The sequence below is a fragment of the Podarcis melisellensis genome (genome assembly GCF_964234715.1).
Source record: "Podarcis melisellensis genome assembly, chromosome: 4".
NCBI lineage: Eukaryota > Metazoa > Chordata > Lepidosauria > Squamata > Lacertidae > Podarcis > Podarcis melisellensis.
In genome coordinates this window covers 92,471,156-92,494,915 of record NC_138531.1, presented here as the reverse complement: position 1 = coordinate 92,494,915, position 23,760 = coordinate 92,471,156, and the positions used below count along the sequence as shown (strand labels likewise).

General features: G+C 45.4%; 1 protein-coding gene across 1 annotated transcript in view; it reads right to left on the bottom strand.

Moving 5' to 3' along the window:
• The window catches only part of DLG2 (discs large MAGUK scaffold protein 2), an 852,330-nt gene that overhangs the window by 83,353 nt on the left and 745,217 nt on the right, over positions 1-23,760 (bottom strand). Inside the window, exon 18 of the mRNA XM_081909134.1 lies at positions 1,247-1,361. Within this exon, the coding sequence (XP_081765260.1) occupies positions 1,247-1,361 (115 nt within the window). The remainder of the gene's footprint in view (positions 1-1,246; positions 1,362-23,760) is intronic.

Here is a 23,760-nt window from a genome sequence, read left to right as displayed (position 1 = left end):
AGCCAGAGCCAACTGCGCTAACAGGCTGGATCCGGGCTGCTGAGGCTGCCGCTGCCACTGCCACATTTCCCAGGGACAGATTTGTGATTTTGGGGACATTCTGGGGATGGAATTTGTCCTGGGACAGATTTGCAAATCCAGGGACCATCCCCGGGAACCAGGGATGTCTGGTAACCCTACTCTTGTAGTGTGTGACAAATGCTATTCGGAAGCCCCCAGCTGTGGTGGTAGAATACATCAAGTGGGATTAGTGGCCACTGTAGAGCCTCTATGAGAATCCCAGCTGCTGGTGAACAGAAGCTGCCTCTGGCTGTAGAGGAGAACATGGCAAGTAGCCACTAATAGCATCCATGAGTTTCCTCAATCCTCTTTCAAAGCCAACCAAGTTGGCGTTCATCACTGCCTCCTGAGGGAGTGCACCCCTCGTTTAGCTCTGCACCCCACCCTCTGGCCTCTATTTACGATGGTTCTGGTTGCTGTGGGCTAAGGAGGAATTCTATCTGGAATGGAACCTGGGATCTTGGCATTTTGCCTTATTCATAGCATTCTGTCCTCATCTTATGCACAGTGTTCCATCATATCATAACTGGTTCTGGTGGTGCATTAGCCAAGGGCTGTAACTAGCGGGTGAGCTCCCTGCATAGCCCCACAGGGCATGCCCTTAAGAGTCCTTGGGATTAAGGGCTGGTGGGTTAGCCAATCTCAGGACCAGCACACAGCTACGTTACCAGGTTGCAGGTGACAGGCAGGTGGAGAACTCCACACCACTGGTTGTCCTAAATACAAAGGTCTGACTCCCTATAAGTCAGCTTCCTGCATTCCTACGATCTCGGCGCATGGGCAGACCTATCAGCAAAGAAGCACTCCTTCTTTGGGTTCCCAAGCCATTTAGGAAAAACACAATCATGCTGTTTGCCACTGTCATATGAAGAACACTGCAGGATCAGACCAAAGGCCCATGCTCTCTCCTACTATGACCAACCAGCTGCTTACTGAACGTTCACAAGCACTCTTGGAAGTGAAACAGCACTCTTCTGTTTAAACATACTGCCTCTGATACTGGAACTAGTATATGTTATAAGTCACTTTGGGATGCTTCATGGAAAACGATGATGATGATGATGATGATGATGAAGCCATCATGGCCAATAGCCTTTGACAACCTCATTCTTCATCAGTTCAATTCTCTAGTTCCATTTTCTCTGATTTATTTTTTTTTGGTCATTTTGTCATATTGCATCCCTACCTGACATAAAGGGAACGTTTCTGATTGGTTCGCAGGGAGCCGGATCCAGAACTCATGCTGTGATTCATCATCTGTTCACGCAGGTCATGGATTTTGGCCTCAAATCGAGCGTACTCTGAAAAATAATGCAAATAGATCAATCAATTAATGAACCCTTTGCAATCACCAGCTCATCATTATATCCCCCCCCCCTTTTCTTTTAGTGAGACTGATTAAACATGGAAGACTGTGATCATGATAAGGTCGGACCACATGCCAAGAATCTGGGCCAATTTATCATTCTGCATATTTAAGGTCATTAAGAAGAATGTGAACAGTCCACCACATTTAAAAACAAAATAGATATACAAAGTTGCTAAACAGCAATTGCCATGAAAAGAAAGGCTAACTCAATCCTCCAGCAAAATATCACACTGGAATTGGCTAGGCACATGATAAAAGCTGTGTAACGGCAAAAGCTCTGAAGTTTAATGGACTAATCAATTAAGTGATGCAATGAATCAAGACCTAATCACATATTAAGCTGTAATCACTAATGAAGATCTGACATCAATTAAATATAGGGACGGCAGCAAGCATTCAGTGTGGGGGAAAGAACACAAGAACATAAGAAGCTCCCTGCTGAATGAGGCCAGTTGCCCATCTAGTTCAGCACCCATGAAAATCTGTTTCTGCCCATTCACAGCCCCCATCTCCAGCCTATTGCTACCTGAATTGATTCAGTCCCTAGCTCCAAGGCTCAGGAAAGAGGCAGAAAGGCTGGATGCTCTCTCTGTCTCCCCTCCTAAATATTTGCCTTGTACCCCCACGAAACACCCCCGTCTGGGGCTAAAGGGAGCCTAAAGCTTGTGAGCCTCTGGCAAGACTGGCCTACCTAGGCTGACTGTTGCGGAAAGGTGGGAGAAATATATAGGCGTGTGCTGTCAGAGAAGCTTCTGGTGGTTATGAAGCCATCACTGGTTCACACTTCACTTCTATGAAGCCCCACCTAGTTGTGGGGCAGCCCCATGTAGTAAGGAGCTACAGCCTTCCTCAAAGTCTTTGCTATTCCCATTTCCGATGCCTGCTAGTGCAACCAGCGCATACAAAGATTATGTGGTCCGTTGCAGGCAAAACAGTCCAAATGTGAGATTGATGGAGGACCATTGTTGCAACATCTACTTTGCATCTTCTTCAGGATCACTTCTGCAGTAAAAAAAATAAACCAAATGGGCAGCCACTACATTCAGTCTAGATAGCTTTCTTGTGCCAGCCATTGGCCTTGACAAATCTGAATAAAAAAGAACACAAGCAAAAGGGGTTTCGCGCTACATATAATGGTCTTTATTTAGATCTCTGTGTCTCCCTTACAGTTCAATGCTATATTGCCCAGGGTCATCTTTCTGATTTTTTTGGCCATCAAAGAAAAAAAAAAGTGACTTTATGAGCCACTGAAGTGTTTACATTGCTAAGAAGCCATAGGACCTCCTTTCCTGTACGGAGAATGGTAAGCCTTCTGTGTCCAATGTATAGTGGGCAATGTAGTAAACTGTGCATGATGTCTTCCACCTGTGGTTGCTCACATATTCAGAGTCTGTCTTCGTACAGTACCCTGTTATATTGTCCATCTAGGATGCCGGAGAACATAGCCTGCAAATGCGACTCAGTAAAAGCGAATCTATGTGAGGCTGGCTTGAGATTTGACAGCCACTACACAAAGTCTCCGTGTCTTCATATTTTCTTCCTTATCATATTAGGTAACATTCCCTGACATCACACTGACTAGATGACCGCAGGAAAGAACCAAAGTGGAGAAATTAAGTAACTTACACACTCTACCTAATTAAATGCACAAATGATGTTGTCATTACATTATTCCAACCCATTCATTTCAATGAAAAGGCAATGCAATGCATATTGGGGTGGGTGGGGGGTGGAGATGGAAGCCGTGATCAACTACATATCATTTGCAGACCAAAAGCAACTACAGGGAATACCGATCGAATTTGCTGCACTGATTTCCGTTCCGGACATAGGACATGGGAGATATAAGCAAACATCAGCAATTTTTGTTTCTGCTTTCGTCGCAATCCTTTGACCTCTCCACTCGCAGGTGCCCCATCACTTCCCTGCTACATGGAGTGGCGTATCCACTGGCCCCACCCTGGTCCCACTAGCCTGGAGATGTACTAAATCAGTACAATGGTACCTTGGTTCCCGAACAGCTTAGGTGTCAAAGAGGGACAGAGGTCAGTGTTGCCCACAGCACCCCTGACCATCATTCAAGACACCCCAAGGTACCATTGCACACCGGTTGAAAACCACTGCATTAGCCCATAACTGGCAAAATTTGACCACCACAATTGCAACTGCGTCCCTGTGGCTTTGTTCTAAGCTACACTATTTCAATGATTTCGAATTCCTATTCTCCCCAGCCCCCTACTTTTTCACCAGGTTCATTTCCAGGTTCAGATGGCAGCTCCGGATCTCTGTCCACAAATCTCCTATGTAATGTATCACGTAAGAACATTTTTATTTGAAGGCTCATGAAGAGAGTACTCTTGAGCATGTACTGATAGACTGCCCTCTTCCCATCACCACCAAGGCCATCACCTTCCTCATGCTAGCCTGTACATGCAAGGAGAGAATAGTCCTTCTCTCTTTCTCATTCTGAAAGTCTTAAGAGCCGAACTTCACTTCTACAGAAAGCTTGAAACTCATTTCCAGAGGACTCTCTTTGTAACATCTGAAGTGGCTCATTGTCTGTACCTTGCCCCTTGACTGCAGATGTTCTAGCTAGCTAGCTTTAGTTCTATATAAAGATCTTTCATTTTCATCACAGCCTTTCTCTTTAATAAATAATGTAGAAATTCCATGCAAGTAGACGTGGGAGTTGACATCTATATTTAGACTCCGATGGGCAGAGTGAGGAGTAAGATCAAAAAGCTAAGTCTTGGATAATGCAGCATCAGATGATCGGCAGTTTCCATTCTGAGCAGAATTGAACTCCCACATGAACTTAAGCAATACAGTATTTATTTGCTCTAGACCCCCGCCCAGCCCAGTTCATGTGGATACACCCTGCGAGACTGCATTTCTGTTTGAGGATGTGCAAAACCTCTCACTCGAGCTTCAAGGTTATTTTTTCCTTCTTATATCAGCATGACCACACACATTTGGAATACCTCTTTGCAACAGTGGATTTGAAATTTTCGCAACATGGATCCGAATTACTGATACACAGGGCATACAGTATGTCTTAAGAGCCACAATTGTGCAGCATGCATTCACTTTGTTTTTCAAGGCTATTTCTCCTTTCTGGCATTGCGTGGTCAGAACATTTATCTGCAAAACCGGATCTGAACAATTGCACAAATCACTGTCTCACATGGCATGTCCAGAACTGAGCATCAGATTGATCCTTCAAAGGGACAGTTGTATATTTTGCTGTTTTGCAACTGTGAACCCACTGATAGGCATTGAGGTGCAGAATTCCTAAACCCAGAACTGGAGTACAGCTCAGTGTGGATTTCAAAAAGATGGCTGTGCTTTAGTGTACATATTGTTTTAGAATTTGAAAATTAGGCAAGTTCACTGTTAAATGCAAACTGTCTCTCCTCCATCCCGGATCACAATTGCCTGAGCTGAGAAGGCGCTCAAAGGATTTTTATTCTTTCATTCTTAGCCTTGCAGAGCCACTCTTCTGCACTAGGCTCCAGTTGGCGGACTTCAGGACTCTAATTAAAAAACCCCAAGATGATCCTGCAAGTCTCAAGTCTGCCCACTCCTGCTGCAAATAATGAAGCCGATTTCTTTTCAGCGTGGGAAGGGAATTAGCCACTGAAGCAGCCGAAGGATCTTGTGACAGGATCACCCACTTAAAGTGATATTGCTTTCTGAATTTATCCCAAACCAAGATATTAAAAGCACAGGATATCTGATGGAGGTGCAGGGAGGGAACTGAGATGCCTAACCCTGGGATGACAAAGCGCATTTTAGTGATTGAATCAAATTGCAATTTTTCATTCCCCTCTTTCCCACCTCCTCTTCTCTCTTCCTGGATCCATTAAATCAGGGCTGGGAAACCTGTTGTTTGAGTCCAATGACACCTGGGGGGTCACAGTCTCCCCATTTGTAATATAAATGGTTCATGGAGAAGGGCTAGAGCTCAGTGGGACAGCATCTGCTTTGCTTGTATAAGGTCCCAAGTTCAACCCCTGACAGCTCCAGGGAGGTCCTCAAAGAGGGAACAGATCTGAATGTGTTAATTTAGATATATAGCTGCCAATTTAGAAAGGAGAAAAACCATAGGTCTGACCGTAGTGTGGACCAGGGGACCAGTTGGCTCAATGCACTGTCTAGGTGCTGCTAATTGTATAATGATTCTCCAACATCAACTTCGTTGGACTGGTCATGTTGTGTAGATGCCTGATGATCGTCTTCCAAAGCAACTACTCTATTCCGAACTTAAAAATGGAAAGCGTAATGCTGGTGGTCAGCAAAAGAGGTTTAAAGAGTGTTTCAAGGCAAATCTTAAAAAATGTAGTATAAACACTGACAACTGGGAAACACTGGCCTGCGAGCGCTCCAGTTGGAGAACAGCTTTTACCAAAGGTGTCATGGGCTTTGAAGACACTCAAACTCAGAACGCAAGGGAGAAACGTGCTAAGAGGAAGGCACGCTTGGCAAATCCACGCCAGGATCACTCCCGCCCAGAAACCAATGTCCGCACTGTGGAAGGATGTGTGGATCCAGAACAACGATGGCTTTAGCAGGGCTTTGGGTGCGACACTCCTCTTTTGTTTATTGAAATATTTCTAGAGCATACTTTCATTTTAAACAAATAAGCAGATACTCAGCGCTATGTTTCTGAGCTATAGTGAATCGTAAGAATTGTTTCCCAGAGTTCTAAATTTATTCACCATTCAAGGCATATATATTCTACCCTTTTGCCTCAAAAGCTCCTAGAAAGGCTTACAAATCTGCAAGAAAAACACAGTCTCTGTCCTCAGGATCACAAAAGACACAGCATGAGAAAGAAAAAGCGAGGAGGAAGGAAAGGGGAAAGAACAGACTTAGGCAAAAAACCCCCCAAATAATATTATTAATGCCACAAGGCTCTTGTAATGACCAGGTTGTATGAAAACAAGCTACTTGCTGTTCAAAAAGTAGGGGTAGAGGTAGCTCAGACTGAAGATGGAAAAAAAATGTTATTTCTTGTAAAAAAACACTTTCCATTTAGTAAGCTAGGACATCCCAGAGAAAATTTTAATGATAAAAGCTTTTAAAAGGGACACTGCTAACTAGGCTCAGAGTTAGCCTCAAATAAATCATTTCACTACTATTGTCACAGACACAAACTGTTCCCCCCCTCTCAAACTAATCAACAAAGGTTTAAGGCATTTCCCCCACTTTTCAGATGGTTACTAGTTCAGGGAGGGTTCAGATGTAATACCATGCTTCTATATGAAAGAGGCCGAATTTGAAGGAATATAGATAGAAAATTACGGAATGAAAAATCCAGCTATAGTTTCAATGAAAATGCACACCATGCCTAGTGTCTTCGCTATGAATCTTTCCCATTAAAACTGTGCTATGAATCTTTCCAATGGAAACAGCATTGATTTTCCATTCTGACGTAGGTTTTTTAAAAATGTGTATTGCTCAACATTTGTCGTTCCATCATTATTCTTGTAGAGGGAAATCTCTTTATTTTAGAAACCGTCTTTCAAATAGAACATGACCTTATTTGTCCAAGATTCGCAGGATGTGCGTTTGCACAGAGGCCTGCACAAACAGAATCAGGTTACAGAGCACTCAACAAATTTGGACAAACTGAAGTTTCAGATCACCAAGGTCAAGGTCAAGGCTGATTCAGTGCTCTGTTCACCTATGAATTCACAATGATGTCAACAGATACTACAACAGGGATATTTAAAGTCATTGTGAACAGGTTTTTTTTTTTTTTACCGCTCTCTTAAAATTTTGAAGGTTTGATTCTTTTCAAAACTTTTGATTGGAATTCTTATTTTTGTGTGCTCTTCTCTGAGCACAGTCATCTAGTTTTACTCAGAGTAAACCCACTGAAAATAAATAACTGGACTGAGGAAATAGCAATCTTAGACGCAAGAAGCTGGTTTCAGTAAGCCAGTATAGTTTAAGGAAGCATAATAATAATAATAATAATAATAATAATAATAATAATAATAATAATATATTTATTATTTATACCCTGCCCATCTGGCTGGGTTTCCCCAGCCACTCTGGGCGGCTTCCAACAAAGTATTAAAATACAGTGGTCTGTTAAACATTAAAAGCTTCCCTAAACAGGGCTGCCTTCAGATGTCTTCTAAAAGTCTGGTAGTTGTTCTTTACTTTGACATGTGGTGGGAGGGCATTCCACAGGGCGGGTGTCACTACTGAGAAGGCCCTCTGCCTGGTTCGCTGTAACTTGGCTTCTCGCAATGAGGGAACCGCCAGAAGGCCCTCAGAGCTGGACCTCAGTGTCCGGGCAGAACAATGGGGGTGGAGACGCTCCTTCAGGTATACAGGACTGAGGCCATTTAGCGCTTTAAAGGTCAGCACCAACACTTTGAATTGTGTTCGGAAATGTACTGGGAGCCAATAAAGTTATGCCAGATTCAAACTCTGTTCAGCAGCAAGTTTACTGCTGGCTGAGATGTCAGGGGTGGAACAAGGGGGGTGCAGTGGGGGCGAGCTGTGCCGGGTGTCACCACTGAGGGGTGTGTGTGACAAAATGCACTCACCATGGGACCAAACAAACCCCTGTGTTGCAAAGAGAACGTCAGCAATGTCTAGGCAACACATTGACCATGTACATACGCAATAGACAATCTTTATAGAATTCCTTCAAACCATAACAAGTACAAAATGAAATCTAAAGTCTCAAAGTTTCTGAAAATCTTTAAATGAAGCAAGGTACCAGACTTTGTACGATGAAACATAAGCTTTGAAGTTTTGTGTATTCAGCAAATATGGTGTCCAACACTGAACAGTGATTCCAGATATTGACTACTGTTTCATTCTTCGTCAGCGTGGTGGGAGGATATAGAATTGCTTCATAAACCCATCTTATTTTGAATGAATGTAAGTAAATGAAAATATCAAATGCTGTGGAACAGTGCTCACGTAATGATGTAGTCACCATGGGGCCTGCAGCATGCCCGAGCCATGCGTCTCTCCTGGGAGTGATGCAGTGGCTTGGGCACCTGCAGGCTCCGCGTTGCCCTAAACAGTCCGCCCGCTGCCTCCTCCTCAGCTGTAGGACGGCTGAGTAGGAGGAGGCAGGCAGACTCCTTGGAGGACCCACAGAGCATCCTGCCCCAGCTTGCCCCGCCCAGCGGGTGGCTGGCCCCACCTCTGGGTGCAGGGCACACACACAGCCCCAGGAGCCTGATTGGCTTGGTCCGCTGCTGGACGTTGTAAGCTCGGCAGAGGGAAAACAAGCTTTGAAGACAGTGTTTGAGTTACACAAACTTTTTTGCTGGCTTAACTCATGCTGGGATGCCAGGTCATGTGACTGATCTGAACAGGCTTAGAATCCAACCTAAGGTTCAAGGGATATTTGCACTGCTCCTGCTAATTATCGTATTTTTCGCCACATAGGGCGCACCGGGCTATAGGGCGCACCTAGTTTGTTTGGGGGGAAATAAAGGAAAAAAAATTATTCCCCCCCCCCAGGCGTGGGGCTGGGGTGGGGGAAGCCCGAGCTTCCCCCGACCCCAGCCCCCAGAACTGGCTGCTATCCGCAAGCCTTGGGAGCCCGGCGGGAACTTTCCCTTGGGAGCCCGGCGGGATATCTGCCCGAAGCCTGGGGCGCGCTGCTCAGCGCGCCCCAGGCTTCGAGATGCAGGCTGCTATCCACAGGCCTGGGAAGCCTGACCCCAGCCCCCAGAACAGGCTGCTATCCACAAGCCTTGGGAGCCCAGCGGGAACTCCTGCGGGCTCCCAAGGCTTGCGGATAGCTTCCTGAAGCCTGGAGAGCGAGGGGTCGGTGCGCACCGACCCCTCTCACTCTCCAGGCTTCAGAGAAATCCTGCATTCGCTCCATAGGACGCACTCACATTTCCCATTCATTTTTGGAGGGGGAAAAGTGCGTCCTATAGGGTGAAAAATATGGTATTAGCTAGCTAGGCATCTACTGCATCAGACCTGTGCTCCGACTCGGACAGTTGGAATATCAGTGTGACAACTTTCAGCTCACTTAACCCCCATCCCAATCTGATGCAGTGTGAGAAAGCAACAGCAGCTTCTCCTGCATGGGAGCTCCATCTTCTCTTGTTGGAGAAGGAAGGTAGCTCAGTGGTAGAGTAGAAGGCGCCAGGTTCAAATCCCAGCAGCTCAAGGTAGGGCTTGGAAGAATCTGGACTGGACCTTGTTGTTAACCAATTCCTGTCCTCATCTGTCTTTATAACACTGTGTTTTACGTCTCCCCTTGTGATGCTGCTTTCCTGTTTGCTTTCTGCCTTTTTTTGCCTTCTGCTTTGAGATGCTAAGCTTTTCAGAAATGCTTTGAAATAGCATTAAGGTGGAAAGGAATGTGTAAGAGAAACCAAGCGTCAGCCGTAACCAATTTTTGAGTGTGCCTCTTTCTCCTCCAGGGTACCATGGTGAATGGCTGAGGTAACAGCTGTGCCATGCTTCTGAAGGGCAGTGGAGCCTGAGAGAGGCGGGGGCGGCAAAAGGATTCTCTGCCAGTGTCCAGTTGTGTTTGAAGGCCTGTCAGGATTCTGCATATCTGCTGCCCCCTGTCAACGTGTCTTTGCACTAGAGGCCGACTCTGATCTTCTCTGTCACTGCGATTTCTGTGTGGTCTCAACTCCATGGAAGCTTCCCCTCCAGGGGAGCTTAGAATCTTAAGCCTTAGTTGGCCTCCAGCGCTGCCCTATGAACGATGCCAAGATCTTCTGTTTGCCAAGGCTCTGAGAAAGCTTGCTCAAGAGAGACCTGTTTTAATTAATATTTTAATTTCCTCGAGAAGATTGAGCAGGTTGAGGGTTGAGCAAACGTGCAGTGGCTTTCCATTTCTCTGTACTTCTAACATGCGGAGGTTGTTTCTTCTCTTGCCTGTCCTGAATGGAAATCTGTTGGGTGGTAAGCACCAGCGGCCAGATGATGGGGGAGGCCAGTCTGCTATCATGCTGATAACAGCAACCTGATTTGCACAAAGCAGCAGGCAACCCTTTTCACAGCATGGGGATAAATGATAACTAGCAATTTCTAAGCACTGATATATTGCGAACCCAGAGCATAGCTACAGTGGCAGCCCAAAATGCTGACAACTCTACTTTGCCCTGTATCTACCTTAAAAATAAATAAAATAAGTCTAATTCCAGAGCTGCTGTTTTTCAAAATTCAGCCCCTTCCCTTTTGATCCTAATAATAATAATAATAATAATAATAATAATAATAATAATAATTACAATTACAATTACAATTACCGGTGCTATTTTTCTAGAAATAGCCGGAGCTGGAGCTCACCACAAACTTTTCCCTTCTTCTCTTAGAATGGAAATGGCTCCCACCTGAGAGGTGAGCACTGGCTGGGAAAAAAGCCCTGATTATTACTGTTATTAGGGACGCAGGTGGCGCTGTGGGTCAGTGGCGTAGCGTGGGGGGTGCAAGGGGTGCCAGCCGCACCGGGCGCAACATTTTTGGGGGCGCACTCGGAGCTCTCTGCCCCTACCTGGTCCTGGTGGCTCACTCTCTCTCTCTCAGTGCTGGCTGCGAAGGAAAGGACGAGGCTGCGCGCTCCCCAGCCCAGGCGCCGCCTTCTGCGTGCACACTCGCTTGCAGCTAGAAGCCCTGCAGAAAAGGCCGTCGGGTGCAGGAGCGGCGCCTACGTCGCGCTTCCCGGAGGGGGCGCGTCGCCCGGCATTGGCACGCGTTTGGGCGGGCTGCGGAGGGCGCGAGTGCTGCGTGCGCCCCAGGAGGCCGGCGAGGGCGGGAAAGCGGGCGGCTCGCTCCTCCCGTGCGCCCGAAGGGGCTTTTTTGGCGGTTCCCCCGCTGCTACGAAGTCCTAAGCAACGAGAAGGAAAGCGCCTCATGAGCATAGCACTGGAGGGTGAGTCTCAACTTTTCTGGACGAGCACTCAATGTGTTGCAGATATTAAGCATAAGAAACGCTCCTCATTGTCCACACCCATAAAAATATTCATTTATTTTTTTATAAATATTTTATTAAATTTTCAAATACATAATACAAGATCCCTACACCAAAAAGCCAGAACCAAAATACCAAAGAGCCATATAGAAAGAAAGAAATAAAAAAGAAAAAAGAAAAAAGAGAAAAATATAACCAACCATTCAGTACAACTTTTCTTATATAACTGATTGGACTTCCTCACATCTCCTTACCCTGCATTATTTATAATAAGAATGTCAGCAAATTATTACCTTGTTTCATACCTTATTTTGTACTTTCCAAATATTATACTTCTAAATTTAAAACAATTTTTATCAATTGCTCATACCTTAAAATTAAACGTAGTGTTGCCTTAAATTTCGACCTTTTCTTACTTATAACTTAATTTTCTATTTTACAAAGTCTATTTGCTGGAACTGATATTTTCTAAATCGTGCAAATACTTAACATTCATACAACTTATAATGTTTTTGTAAATAGTCCTTAAACTTCTTCCAGTCCTCTTCCATTGTTTCTTCTCCCAAGTCTCGGATTCTGCCAGTCATTTCAGCCAATTCCATATAGTCCATCAATTGCGTCTGCCACTCTTCCAGTGTGGGCAAGTCTTGTGTCTTCCAATACTTTGCAATAAGTATTCTTGCTGCTGTTGTCGCATACATAAAGAAACTTCTGTCCTTTTTTAACACTTTCTGGCCGACAATGCCCAAGAGGAAGGCCTCCGGTTTCTTAACAAAGGTATATTTAAATCAGTGGCGTAGCGTGGGGGGTGCAGGGGGGGCCAGCCGCACCGGGCGCAACATCTGGGGGTTAGGGTTAGGGGGCGCAAATCCACGGGTTAGGGGGCGCAAATTACTTGCCTTGCCCCGGGCGCTGACAACCCACGCTACGCCACTGCTGTGGGTAAAACCTCAGTGCCTAGGACTTGCCGATCAAAAGGTCTGCGGTTCGAATCCCCGCAGCGGGGTGCGCTCCCGTCGTTCGGTCCCAGCGCCTGCCAACCTAGCAGTTCGAAAGCACCCCCGGGTGCAAGTAGATAAATAGGGACCGCTTACTGGCGGGAAGGTAAGCGGCGTTTCCGTGTGCTGCGCTGGCTGACCAGATGCAGCTTTGTCACGCTGGCCACGTGACCCAGAAGTGTCTCTGGACACCGCTGGCCCCCGGCCTCTTAAGTGAGATGGGCGCACAACCCTAGAGTCGGACACGACTGGCCCGTACGGGCAGGGGTACCTTTACCTTTTTATTACTGTTATTATGCATGTGGGACAGCTATTAGGAAGAAGAAAGGAATAAATAAATCCTGTTTATTTAACTGGTGTGCAGTCCAAAACACCAGCAACACTGAATGCTGAAGACTGGAGGAAGTTTAGGGTAGCATCTCAACCATATGCAAGATGAGAGGAGGAACATGGATGGGGTGGAAGCTCGCTGGTTGGAGCAGAGGTCAGGAGAATCACTGTTGCTCCCTGGGAGTGAGAGGGATGAGCTGGAGGGGAGGTCAGTGTGGTGCAAACATGCCAACAGAACCAATCCAGTGCTCCTGCCAATGCATTTGCATTGTACTGATCTCTCTGCTGCCTTGCCCCTCCTGCTCTCCATTCCCAGCAAGGAACAGCGACCCATCTGCTGGGAAGCCAGCAAGATGTCTCCACCCCAACTGATAAGCTGCTTCTGATTCTTTCATGTAGAACAGGGCTGAGGAACCTCTGGCCCATGGATCTAATTAGGCAAAGGTCCGTATAGTTAAAGCTATGGTTTTCCCAGTAGTGATGTATGGAAGTGAGAGCTGGACCATAAAAAAGGCTGATCGCTGAAGAATTGATGCTTTTGAATTCTGGTGCTGGAGGAGACTCTTGAGAGTCCCATGGACTGCAAGAAGATCAAACTGATCCATTCTGAAGGAAATCAGCCCTCAGTGCTCACTGGAAGGACAGATCCTGAATTTGAGGCTCCAATACTTTGGCCACCTCATGAGAAGAGAAGACTCCCTGGAAAAGACCCTGATGTTCGGAAAGATGGAGGGCACAAGGAGATGATAGAGGACGAGATGGTTGGACAGTGTTCTTGAAGGTACTAACATGAGTCTCACCAAACTACAGGAGGCAGTGGAAGACAGGAGTGCCTGGCATGCTCTGGTCCATGGGGTCACGAAGAGTCGGACATGACTAAACAACAACAAAAGTTCCTCCAAATGGCAGATGGTGCCATTTTTAACAAACCACGCCTCCCTGCCACTCAGGTGCCATCATCTGCTGTTACCTGTCAATCACCCTGGCTGATAGGATTGATTTCTGCCTCAATTTCTGTATTCATTTGCCACTTTGTGGCCATGGCATTTGCTTACTACAGCTTCATCAGAGGATAGAAGTGACCTCATTTTCATTTTAAGTAATGATGGTACTCACTGGTAGAAACACACACTTTTATTACTTATAAAGGGAATCCCCATATCAGCTGATAACATATTGTTTCTCTAGAGCTTTTTGTTTTCCTAGGCTGTGATGTTTTACAGTTTACATTTTTTATTTCTTGGTTTCTTTCTTTCTTTGATTTTTGTTTTCTCTATACTTCCAGATGCTTAAAACTAAGAAAATATTTTGAAGGAAAGAAGAAGGTAACTGTGACATAATTATGTTGTGAACTGGTATACAAATAAGAATAATAAGAATAATAAGAATAATAAGAATAATAAGAATAATAATTGTAGCAAGTGGCACGCAATGATTTAAGCAAACGAGAACAGTGGCCCACAGTACAGTGAAGTTCAGTGAATAGCACAGAATCAGTGCTCTAATTGTCAACAAACTTTAAAAAAGAAGATCCTAATCTGCAATACAAAGAATCAATTACTTTTTCTTTTAGAAGCAGCTCGAGACAACTTGTTGCCCCAAACTGGAACTCTTTTGAACATCTGCAAAAAACAAAAAGTTTGGACCATAGCACTTTCAGAAAAGCTGACCAAGGAAATTAAAGCTTTAGCTGGAAAGTGAGACAAGGACAATTTTATAGAGACATGGTACCCTTTCATCAGATACACAACAGACTATCACATCCAGTGTTTCTCCATAGGATTCTGTGCTTTGGGGAAGGTTTGTTATGTAGGTTTTTCTGTAGTGTATTTTTCATCTTTTTAGTGTATTTTTCATCTTTGTTGGAAGCCGCCCAGAGTGGCTGGGGAAACCCAGCCAGATGGGCGGGGTACAAATAATAAATTATTATTATTATTATTATTATTATTATTATTATTATTATTATTCAGAATCGGTGCTGTTCTGCGCCGCCGACCTTCTGATCAGCAAGTCCTAGGCTCTATGGTTTAACCCATAGTGCAACCCGCGTCCCTGCATATAGTCTGCATATACCTGTAGTCTCACCTAAAATAGGCTAGCACTAGACATGAAAATAAAGGTGAAAGGCACCAAACACCCCCTTTAAAAATATGTCTGGAACTAACTTCCAGAGAGAGCTGCTTCCACAGTTCTGTAGCAGGATCAAGCGCTTAGTTGGTACAAATCTGCAGCGAGGAAAAGAGCCAAAGGAACAGATGGGAGGGGATGAAAAACCGGCGACTTGCTAATTATCCTTACACCTTAGTCATGCTGCTGAATCAACAGCCGAATCTGGAAAGACTCTACTACAAAGCTTGGGCAGGGCTGAAATCACCACACGGACTTTGAAGTAAGTACAACAAATTCAATAGCTGTCAGCAGTGTGTCAAGCCGCCATAAAATATGCAAATCCAAGCTCTTATACCTCCCAGTTCTCATTACACACTAAGTAATGAGAGCAGCAACCACTTAATTAAAAATAAATTTGTGGGGAAGCTTTGTGGAAAACGCAGCAGTCCTCTTGGCTCTTCTGTATGGAGTATTGAGCAGCTGAGGACGTAGTCTGAAAGCCACTTGGGGGTGGCGTGGGGTGGCAAAGAGAGTGCAAACTGCAGCAGGGATCAAGGGACCTGAATTCCCACCATAGCACTGGGCTGGATTCTCTGCCCAGCCCAGGACCTCAGTGAGAATGGTCATCACCCTTTCTCTCATCTCATGGACTGATCTGTTGCAAAGGGGCAGAGGCAATGTTTGTTTTGTGTGTCCCTGTGTCTGTCTGCATGTGTCCGTGTCTACCTGCAGGCTCATTTGCATGTTGCTCTGAACGCAGGTTCAAACCGCCTCTACGTTACGTACAAGTGTTTGTGTGACTGTGTAGCAAATATAGCATAGCACTTTCCATGTACGAAAGAGGGACGCGGGTGGCGCTGTGGGTTAAACCACAGAGCATAGGACTTGCTGATCAGAAGGTCGGCAGTTCGAATCCCCACATCAGGGTGAGCTCCCGTTGCTTGGTCCCTGCTCCTGCCAACCTAGCAGCTCGAAAGCACATCAAAGTGCAAGTAGATAAATAGGTACCGCTCCGGCGGGAAGGTAAACGGCTTTTCCGTGCGCTGCTCTGGTTCGCCAGAAGCGGCTTAGTCATGCTGGCCACATGACCCGGAAGCTGTACGCCGGCTCCCTCGGCCAATAAAGCGAGATGAGCGCCGCAACCCCAGAGTCGTCCATGACTGGACCTAATGGTCAGGGGTCCCTTTACCTTTATGTACGAAAGAGAGGCACCAGCAAGCTTGGGGGGAAGATTTTGATTTCCAGCAACTGGTATTCAGAGACAGACTGCCTCCAGCAGTGGCGGTAGAACGTAACCATTCTGGCCAGTAGTCACTGATAGCCCTGTCCTCTGTGAATTTGCCTAATTCTCTTTTAAAGCCATCCAGGTTGCTGCCTGTCTCACCACCTCCCGTAGGAGAGGACTCCATAATTCAACTAGGCGCTGTGTGAAGGGTTCATATCCTGCTTCCAGTCTTCCTATAGGCATATAGGCTGCCACTTTGAAAAACGGGATGCTGGACTAGATAGATTTGTGGCCTCATCTAGCAGCAAGTCTCTTCCTATGCTTATGTTCTTAGGTAAGCCCTTTGTGGAGAACTGATGTCATAACCCCGAAAGGTTCAAACTCCAAGAGACAAAAGTCAATCAGTTGAGTCAATTCATTGTTTCATTAACTTGAGAGGCGTAACATGCTATGTCAAATACTGAAGGTTAAAGGAACAGTGAGCGTGTATTTAAAATTTATAGGATTTATAGGCTAACGTACAGCTAGGAATGTAGCAATGTGCTTCAATATGTTCCGAATTCCACCTGCAATTTCATCTGGTGTTTTCCCACCATCTATTACACAACAATTTATTTATTTTGCAGTCTTTCTTCTGTTTTCCCATCCGCTGAGGCGGGAATATATGTGTATGTTTTTTATGTATCTCACAGCACACAACAGACACCCGTAACTCATCTATCAAGAGATATGTACAAATAAGCTGTGTGTTCCTTTTCAAAGTTAATGAATTTCAGAGGGGTGGGGCCCTGCTTCTCTTGTTTGCAGCAAAACAACAGAGAGCTTTTGGCAACTTAAAAATAAAGCTAATTCCTATTGCCAAACCATCTATGGGTGCGATCCTAACAATGTCTATTCAGAAGTAAGTCCCATTGAATTCAATGGATTTTAGTCACAGGTAAGTGGGACTAGGATTACTGACATTCTTGCAATCTTGATTTCACAGTTCAGCATAAACTTTTCATCCTATCTCACTTCCCTCGCTCAGACATCAGGGTGGTACAATGTAGAACACCCTTTTGATATTATATCCTTGTGTCCTGGCCTTGTATAAATTACTTCTGCAACTAACTCAACTACATATAAATATCCTCCTCTTTTTTTAATCCTAACATTCTATTTTTTAATGCCTGTTTTATTCAGAATATAGCCATCTGTGTGTGTCTGTTGAAACATTACAGTCAAACTAATCTGAATGTGAAAGGAACAATAATGAACAATGCATTCCACTGGTTTTAAAAATTCACAACAGGAAGCAGATTAAGCTGCAGTCCTAACCCCATTTATGTGGGGGGGAAGTTATTGTTGTTGTTATTAATAAAAATTGGGAGTTTAAAAGCCTTGCCAGTCTCGCAAAGATCGACCAGTAGACCCTGATCTATCTTCTGCCCTCTCCTGATTTATAGTATCGATAGTGAGAATATTGATATATGCAGAATGAGAAACTTCCCTTTCAGTGTGTGAGGAGCTACAGCAAATGTTGCCTTCTGTGTGTGACAAAAATCTCCCAATTTGGGCAAAAAGGAAAACAGTTCTTACCGAATCATCAGAACTGACCCGCCCACAATGAACACCTGTATTCATTTTCCTACATCCAGCATAAATAGTACAATCCATCGGAGCAGGCTGCCTTAGTTCCTTGCGCTCCATGAGCATGCAGCCGCCCTCCAACTGGAATTTTCTAATAGGAAGGACAAGCCATCACACAGATGATGTTCGAAGTGTGTTTGCATCCCTGCTCCTGACCCCAGCAGCAAGAGTGTGATGGTGGCTTTGCTTCTGCCCATGAAGCCAAGGCTAAAGCATTGCTCCATCTAGCTCAGTATTGTTCATAATAATAATAAAAAAATTATTATTTATACCCCGCCCATCTGGCTGGGTTTCCCCAGCCACCAACAGAACACTAAAATACAATAACCTTTTAAACATTAAACGCTTCCCTATACAGGGCTGCCTTCAGATGTCTTCTAAAAGTTTGGTAGTTGTTTTTCTCTTTGACATCTGGTGGGAGGACGTTCCACAGGGCGGGTGCCACTACCAAGAAGGCCCTCTGCCTGGTTCCCTGTAACTTGGCTTCTCGTAGCCAGGGAACCGCCAGAAGGCCCTCGGTGCTGGACCTCAATGTCCGGGCAGAAGGATGATCCTGGCTGGCAGCAGCTGTCCAGGATTTCAGACAGGGTCCTCTCCCAGCCTTACCTGGAGAAGCCGGGGATTGAACCCGTGACCTTCTGGATGCAAAGCAGATGTTCTGCCAATGAGCTATGGCTCCTCCCCACTCACTTGCAATCAATTCTATGGCCCATGCATATGAACACAAGAAGCTGCCTTATGCAGAACCGGACCATTGGTCCAGCTAGCTCAGTAATGCTGACACAAGCTGGAAGCTGCTCTCCATGCGATCAGTCAGGGTTCACTCCTAGGCTTTCCTGGAGATGCTGGGAGCCCAACCTGGGATCTTCTACTTGCAAAGCAACTGCTCTACCACTCACCCATGACATGTCAGCCTGCAATGCAACGGCAGTACAGTCGTGCCTTGGTTTTCGAACAGCTTAGTTATCAAATGTTTTGGCTCCTGAACCTAGAAGTGATTGTTCCGGTTTGTGAACTATTTTTGGAAGCTGAATGTCCGATGGGAATTCCGTGGCTTCCGATTGGCTGCAGGAGCTTCCTGCAGCTAATCAGAAACTGTGCTTTGGTTTCCGAACATTTTGGAAGTCGAACGGACTTCTGGAACGGATTCCGTTCAGCTTCCAAGGTACGACTGTACCTGCTTTGTTGCTGAATAATTGATTTAATTTTTTTTTAAAAAAATCCAGTTTCTTCCTCTCTCATCCCTTCTCCTTGCACACACACAAGCACACACACACAGATGGAGAGGGAGAGCATTTGCCTAATAACAGAGAGTGAAGCAGGGGGTATGGAGGAGAGAGCCCTGAAACAGCCAGATGGTCAAAAAACCTGGCCCAAATGTTCTGAAATCTGGCATGCCTTCGACGAGCTCAGCTTGCAGCACAGGGGCCGTTTTCCCTCTGTCTTTGCTTCCTTCAGCTTCAGGGTTCTCCTTTATCTATTTCATTGTTTTTATCTGTGCACTTAAAATATTTATGAACGGCACTTTCCTATAAAATATCACAGACCAAAACACATGCTATTGCAATGAAACGTCGAAAGGACTAGTTGGCAAGGAATCTCGGATTCGAAAGGGCTGCATGAATAATACAGTTTTCAGAACAAGGAGGGATCACTCCTGCCAAACAGCGGTGGACTGTGGGCTCTCAAATTCCAGCGGCGCCCCCTGCAGTGGCGCTACCCTAAAACTGCCTCTGCTGCCAATGTTCTATTGGCAAGGAGTTCCACAGGGCAGGGCTAGCCACACTAAAGGTTTGGCCCCCGTTAAAGGCATGCAGGATACCCACAGTGCCCTATCAAAAGACCTCAGCAGTTGACGTGGAACAAATCACAGCCTTCCTTCAAAACTTGCACTCATCCAAATCTACACTTCGGACAAGCACTGTGTGCAAAAATGCACCGGTTAATGCAAAGTGTCCATAAGAATGCAGATGTTAGCAAAAATAAATAAGTACAAAAATGTGTTATATTGGGGAAAATTGCTTTGCAAAAAATGCGTTCATTAGGTAAAACTGTATACAATTGCATGTACAGTCATTTCTTGGAAGTCGAATGGAACATGTTCCAGAAGTTTGTTTGACTTCCAAAACATTCAGAAACCAAAGCACGGCTTGTGCAGCCAATCAGAAGCTGTGGAAGCCCCATCGGACATTCGGCTTCCAAAAATATTTCGGAAACTGGAACACTCCTGGGTTTCGATCATTTGGGAGCCAAACCTTTTGGGAACCACCGTATTTTTCGCTCTATAAGAAGCACCAGACCACAAGACGCACCTAATTTTTGGAGGAGGAAAACAAGAAAAAATAATATTCTGAATCTCAGAAGCCAGAACAGCAAGAGGGATCGCTACGCAGTGAAAGCAGCAATCCCTCTTGCTGTTATGGCTTCTGGGATAGCTGTGCAGCCTGCATTCACTCCATAAGACTCACACACATTTCCCTTTACTTTTTAGGAGGGAAAAATTGAGTCGGTAAGTTGTTCGAAAACCAAGGTACGATTGTATTAGGAGAAATTTGCACAACGGTGCTGATAAATTTTCGCGAGGAAGTTTGGATTTATTTATTTTTTGAAAACTGATTTAGACAATATCAGAAAGTGAGAAAAACTGGATATATTCGCCCATGCATTTCACTGAAATTTGCAACCTAATTCAATGGTCTGCCCTATGAAAAGAGATTCGACTGAGCTGTTCCAGCCTTCTGAACTTTCCTCCATTAGCTGCACTTTTGCTGAGCTGCTAGTAAAGCAATATGGGTTTTTAATATCATCCTGACGGGGATATGGAATAATGCTTCTACACCTAAGGGACCCGTCAGCATTTTCAGAGGTTCATAATGGACATTAAACCTCCCTTACTGGGGAGGGTGGAGAAGGTCACCCTTTATTTATAATCACAGGCACCAGACACACAGAGGTGCCGAATGACTCTTACATCTGGCACACCCAAATCTCAGTGGAGCCCACTGAGAATATCGCCCGGTCCAAGGTGACTGAATTTCAGATCAAGGGGCAACAGAATTAATATGGATTTGGGGCAGATCTTGTAACCTGCTAGAATTTTCTGTGCTTTCAGGAACAGGAAGTGAAATCTTCTTTTCCGAAAAGGAAGGTAACTACATTGAGTAAGTCAGGATCATCTCATCAAAGTTTATGATAAGGCATAGATGTTTGGAGGTGCCAAAGGACTGCTCTCCCCACACACTTCCATCACAAGAGGGGACCTGATCCAGGATGGTAGCCCTCTGACTTAGCAGTACCATGTCAGGGCACAAACAGGGGTGGGGGAAAATGCTTCTCTGTCTGCCTATCTCCCTGGGCCCCATTCCCTGAACAGTGTTACACCAGCAATCAGAGTACAGTGGTACCTTGGGTTCAGAACTTAATTTGTTCTGGAGGTCTGTTCTTAACCTGAAGCACCACTTTAGCTAATGGGGCCTCCCGCTGCCACTGCGCAATTTCTGTTCTCATCCTGAAGCAAAGTTCTTAACCCGAGGTACTATTTCTGTGTTAGCAAAGTATGTAACCTGAAGCGTCTGTAACCTGAAGCATCTGTAAACTGAGGTACCACTGTACTCGTCTAGACTTCACTCTGAAACAAATGATTCTAAGACACAAGTCTACAGAATCTCAGTTTTTGAAGCCCATAAGGTGCTTACAAAAATCAGCGCCTGTTCCCTGGTGAGCCCCTTCTCTATGGTACCAAACAGTGTCCGAGAAAGCTTGCCAATTGTCTTTTAAGAAAAATACATACATGTGCGTGTGTGTATAGCTGTTACTTAAAAGTTGTAGACCACAGGCAAGAAACATTCATATGTGAATCTGCCCCAAGTGAAAGTAAGGGTGTAAGAACAGTCCTGCTGGATTATATCAAAGGCCATCTAGTTCAGCAACTTCCTCTATAGAGGGGCCAAAGGGATACCTATCGTATAAGCTCCAAAGCAGAACAGGAATGCAGTACCCCTCTCCTGCTGTTGAGGGAGCTGGGCATGTTTAGCCTGGAGAAGAGGAGGCTGAGAGGACATATGATAGCCATCTTCAAATATCTCAAGGGTTGTCACATGGAAGATGGAGCAGGATTGTTTTCTCCTGCACTAAAGGTTAAGACTTGAATCAATAAGTTACAAGTAAGGAGATTCCAACACAACATCAGGAAGAACTTTCTGACACTAAGAGCTGTTTGACAGTGGAACAGAATACATTGAAGGTTGTGGACTCTCCATTAGAGGTTAAAAAGCAGAGACATCACCTTGCCAACAAAGGTCCGTATAGTTAAAGCTACGGTTTTCCCAGTAGTGATGTATGGAAGTGAGAGCTGGACCATAAAGAAGGCTGATCACCGAAGAATTGATGCTTTTGAATTCTGGTGCTGGAGGAGACTCTTGAGAGTCCCACGGACTGCAAGAAGATCAAACCTATGCATTCGGAAGGAAATCAGCCCTGAGTGCTCACTGGAAGGACAGATCCTGAAGCTGAGACTCCAATACTTTGGCCACCTCATGAGAAGAGACGACTCCCTGGAAAAGACCCTGATGTTGGGAAAGATGGAGGGCACAAGGAGAAGGGGACGACAGAGGACGAGATGGTTGGATAGTGTTATCGAAGCTACTAAAATGAGTTTGACCAAACTGTGGGAAGCAGTGTAAGACAGGAGTGCCTGGCGTGCTCTGGTCCATGGGGTAACGAAGAGTCGGACACAACTAAACAATGAAGCAGAGGTTGGATGGCCACCTGTCATGGGTGCTTTAGCTGAGATTTCTGCATTGCAGGGGGTGACCTTTGGGGCCCCTTCCAACTCTACAGTTCTATGAATCGATGAGTCTGGAAGTAACTGGATGTGTTATTGAATGATGGCATGCATGCACAAGCCAGCTCTCAACCCGAAAACTGAATTGGAGATCTTAATTAGAGTGAAGCTCAGTGGGGCAGCAATCCTTGGCATCTCCTCTTAAAAAGCACCTGGAAAGGCAAAAGTCACAGGTTCAATCCCCGGCATCTCCAGGAACGGCTGGGAAAGACACCTGCCTGAAACTCTGAAGAGATTCTGCCAGTCAGTGTAGACAATATTGAGCTAGATGGACCAGTGGTATGACTCAGTATAAGGCAGCTTCCTATGTGATTCCCAAGTATGAATCAGACAACTGTCCTCCGCCTGAGATCCTGGAGAGCTGCTGCCATTCAGAGTGGGCAATACTAGGTTATTTGAACCGACAGTTTGACTTTGCACAGGGTAGATTCATATGTCGACTCTTGTCTCCTGTATCTAAATGCAAAGGCTATTTAATCTGCTGGATGACACTGCTTTTCATTATAGCTAAACAAATGAACAAACAAACACTTTAAACTGCCAGCCTATCCATTAAAGTGAGAGTATCGGCATTCAAACCAGTCATCTCTTGTTAAAAGCAATTCACTCTGAGAAACCATATATTTTCTCCTACTTGTGCAGCTGCCTCCAGATTCTCAAAGCCACAGCTAATTGGAAGGCCTTGGACCACAGTGTTGTTGGCTGATCTGCACCCTTTTAACAAGCCTCACCTCCATGCCACCCAGCGCAGCAATTTGCGTTAAATGGAGAAATAAATAACTATGGAAAGCAAAGCACAATGCGGCTGATTACGGTTTGGCACGCCCAACCTGCATTTTCATGGATGGGTTGTGCAGATGATTCCTGATGGTTCTGAGTCTGTCTCCATGGACAGGAGAATGACCACCCCTCTCCCCATTATTATTTCATCTTGTGGCCCCGTCCCTTGAACATCGTGCATGCGTTTGACAGGGGTGGCTCCTGGCACAACCAGCACTGACTTCTCTGTCACCTAGTTCTTCCTTCTTGTAGTACCATCAGGAATGCAGGCGGATCATTCACACTCAGCAGCGCTCCTCCCAACAGCTGGCCTGCAGCTGAACTACTTTGCAAGGGGAGTCATGAGCCCCTTTCAAAGGGCTGCCTTGCAGAGAGCTTTGCAAAAGCACTTTTTCGTGGGCATGTTGCAAAGCACTCTGCAAGACCCCTGTGGTCACAAAAGGACATCGTTGTCACATGGGGTAATAGGCAGGCGAGTGTCTCCGCCCACCTGCCAAA